The 3,100-nt window shown below is 50.6% G+C and overlaps 2 protein-coding genes across 2 annotated transcripts; one reads left to right on the top strand and one right to left on the bottom strand.

Annotated features, from left to right (window-relative positions):
- Positions 1-56: 56 nt before the first annotated feature.
- On the bottom strand, positions 57-1,415 carry PENARI_c251G06236 (uncharacterized protein; the record flags this gene model as incomplete). Its single annotated transcript, XM_022638219.1, has 1 exon — positions 57-1,415. A coding segment is annotated over one exon (1,359 nt), but the record flags the coding sequence as incomplete, so codon positions are not given.
- Positions 1,416-1,910: 495 nt separating this feature from the next.
- PENARI_c251G09664 (uncharacterized protein) lies at positions 1,911-3,062 on the top strand (the record flags this gene model as incomplete). Its single annotated transcript, XM_022638220.1, has 3 exons — positions 1,911-2,029; positions 2,151-2,190; positions 2,865-3,062. Coding segments are annotated over 3 exons (357 nt in total), but the record flags the coding sequence as incomplete, so codon positions are not given.
- Between the last annotated feature and the right edge of the window lie 38 nt (positions 3,063-3,100).

Raw genomic sequence — 3,100 nt, 5'->3', positions numbered from 1 at the left:
TGCGAGCGCGGTCGAATCTCTGAGGGTGCACAAGTGGTTTGAGATCGTGTATGCACTCGACGGCCCTCCGAGGGAGACGGCAGCGGAGACGACGATGGTAGTCCATAGGATGTACCAGACTCCGGACTTGGAAAATCAGGGTTCGTGCTATCGGAGTGGGAGATTTGCTGTAGCTCGCTTCTCGGAATCTGCGAACGCGTGTGATCGAAGTTTGTCTTCCATTTGTGAAGATTTGGGCGCACGCGATTTCTCCATTCTTGCTCACGGATGGGTGAGCGAAATGCCATCAAACAAAGACACAACACCCTCGCAACAGACGACTTCCATAGCTGGACAACCGTATCGCTTTCCGGGTTTACTTCGCTGTGAGGATCACAGAAAAAGTAATAGACCGTGCTAGGCTGGTCACGCGGAACACGGAGGAGAACACGGGTAAGCCCATTTGTCACATATGAATATTCGAGTCCTTCCTGAATCATCACATGGTACTCTTGCACAATGGCGGAGCAGACGAGGCGCTCTGCACTGTGCTTCAACTTTGCTTCCTGGTCGGTAGGGATTTTATTAAATCTGACCATATCATTCCATAGGTCCATTGGTCGAAGTCCCATACGAAAGGTTGCAACAGACAACTTGTGAGGTGGCTTGTACTCGACCGTCGTCAGGACGGTGGTCGAGTTACCGTCGACACGATTTATGCAAAACTGGTCAGGTCGTGGGTGACTTGTGCTCGGCAATTGGCTTGCGTCAGCTTCAACGGGTTCGTTCTCGTTCAAGGAATTCGTATGATTGCTGAACTGGATTCCATCACCGAGCCCGAACTCCTCACGAGCAGCTGGCAGTTTGCACAGCTCGATGATTATATCGTGGACATGTTCCTCCACGCCAAACCGCTCGTAGGCCTCAAGTTCTTGCTCGCTACTAAGTGGCTTGCGAGCAAATCGACGACCGAGCCCTTCTATTTCGGCCAGAGACGAGAATAGACGTGGTGCCTCTCCCGGCTCGGGCTGAAGATATTGACAGACGGACCTGTAGACCTCTGAGAGCTGTTCTGGGCAGTCGGTCCAATGTTCCAATCGAGTCGGGCAGTATTTTCCGGTGGGAAGAGGTATTTTCCCAGTTGTTGAGCGGGATGGTGAATCAATTCTCAGCGATCGGGAGAGAAGGACATGGCAGTGCTGAATGAGCTCCGTGAAAGTGGTCGGTCGATTGTGCTCTTCTGCCTGCCGTCTTCCTTCTGCTTCTCGCTTCTCGCGCTCTTCCGCCTGCCGCCTTCTTTCTGCTTCCTGTCGCCTTCCTTCTGCTTCCTGCCGCCTCCCTTCTGCTTCCTGCCGCCTCCCTTCTGCTTCCTGACACCGTCTCTCTTCCGCCTGCAGATAAAGAGTTCTGTAATCTGGGAAGCTGGGGTCAGCCATTGATGTGTAGTAAAGAAGAGTGATATCCTGCGACAGGCGTCGATGGGCTGTCTCCACTTGGCTGATGTCAGCTGATCCCGCTCCCGGCAAAACTATTTCCCGGAAGCAAACACGACTTGCCGATTTTCGGGGAACGAGACGCGGCCCCGATAACGCTTCCTATAGGCCACAAATGCTGTATTGATTCACTATTATGCTGACATGAATTAGTAGGAGATACCATTTCTTCCCTTAAAAAAGCATTCCGTGTCAAGACTTTTTTTGCTTTCACGTGCTCGGTCGTTCGCTATGGATAGGACCAGCAAGTGTTTTTTATCTCGGTCTCTCGCCTCCAATTCGTGCCCAGACAGAGGCAGTCCCATTACTGCCTCCAGAAGTAAGCGGGAAACCATACTTATTAGGCCTGATTAATGATACCAGTTTTATGCGCGTATTTTCTGTCGCTGTCCGTATGAATAGCGAATAGATACTCACTCGCAGTATCCAGATACAAAGATGCACATCTTCATCATCACTATCAAGGAACTGTTCACGCTCCTGCAGACGGTTCCATCCGTACTAGGAACTAATCTCTGGGCCCTGGGAGTTCTCTTGCTCCTGGGAGCCTCTAAAACGTTTGTGGGAGCCAAGAAGCAGCTCTCAAGGAGCCCCTAGCCCTACGAAGCATACGGACGGAGATGTGGTCTGCGCGGGACCCACATGGGTGCATACGATGTTGGTGGGACACCTGAATAGTCCTGCACCTCACATTGCTGCTAACCGTGGCTATGACTCGGTGCGCCCCCAGTTTTGTTCCACATATGTGTCTCCCTAAACGCGAGGAAGCTTCTCTCTATTGCTTCCTTGAGCCACGACTTGTCTAGCGTCAGCTATAGGTTTCCTTAATGTCGATTGCTGATCTGAGACCCTATCAACCTCTGTATCCGTATGATCATCACATACAAGACCATTGCTCCCGGGAGCCCGATTGGCTGCTCCAGGAAGTAGCAACTCCTCGTTTAATGACGAGGTATATATCAGGGAGGGCCTGACGTACGCCGGGAAATCTAGGACCTTGCCATCTATTGGCGACTCAGAATCTTTTTTTCAACCCGGGATCCACCGCTCGAACCGTGTGTACTCACATTGTAGGGGTCATGGTAGCTAATACTGCTTCCCGGGAGCCTAATTCGTTCTTGAATTTTTCCCATTAATTTCCTATCATACGAGGAGTCATCCTGGACCCTGAGCTCAGACAGATTGCCACAAGATATATCTTATGACACATATAAGACAGTCAAGCATTTTCTTCCATCTCTCAGCTTTCTATTCAAGTCACCCACCAGGCCAATTCCACACGAACCAAGCCGTAATCAGCTCCTCTTAACCCAACATTTCAATGTGAGTATGCCCGCCTCCACTATTTACTACACGACTCGGTGTATGAGTTAATACTAACGTAAGGGATAGATGTTCCTCCTCGATCTTCCCGTTGAAATGCTTCTTTGCATAGCGGAGAGCCTGGATCAAGCCAGAGATTTGTTTGCACTGGCTTGTCTCAATCATGCAGCGAATGACCTTTTCCTCGACTATCTGTACACGTTCAACGTCCGACACCAACGCAGCTCTGCCTTATTTTGGGGAGTCCGCCGAGGCAAATCGAAATTTGTAAAAATGATGTTGGACGACTACGGAGCGGACGCCAA

The sequence above is a fragment of the Penicillium arizonense genome (assembly GCF_001773325.1).
Source record: "Penicillium arizonense strain CBS 141311 chromosome Unknown PENARI_contig251, whole genome shotgun sequence".
In the NCBI taxonomy this organism is placed as follows: Eukaryota; Fungi; Ascomycota; class Eurotiomycetes; order Eurotiales; family Aspergillaceae; genus Penicillium; species Penicillium arizonense.
The sequence above is the reverse complement of the archived record's forward strand: the minus strand, read 5'-3'. Positions and strand labels throughout refer to the sequence as shown.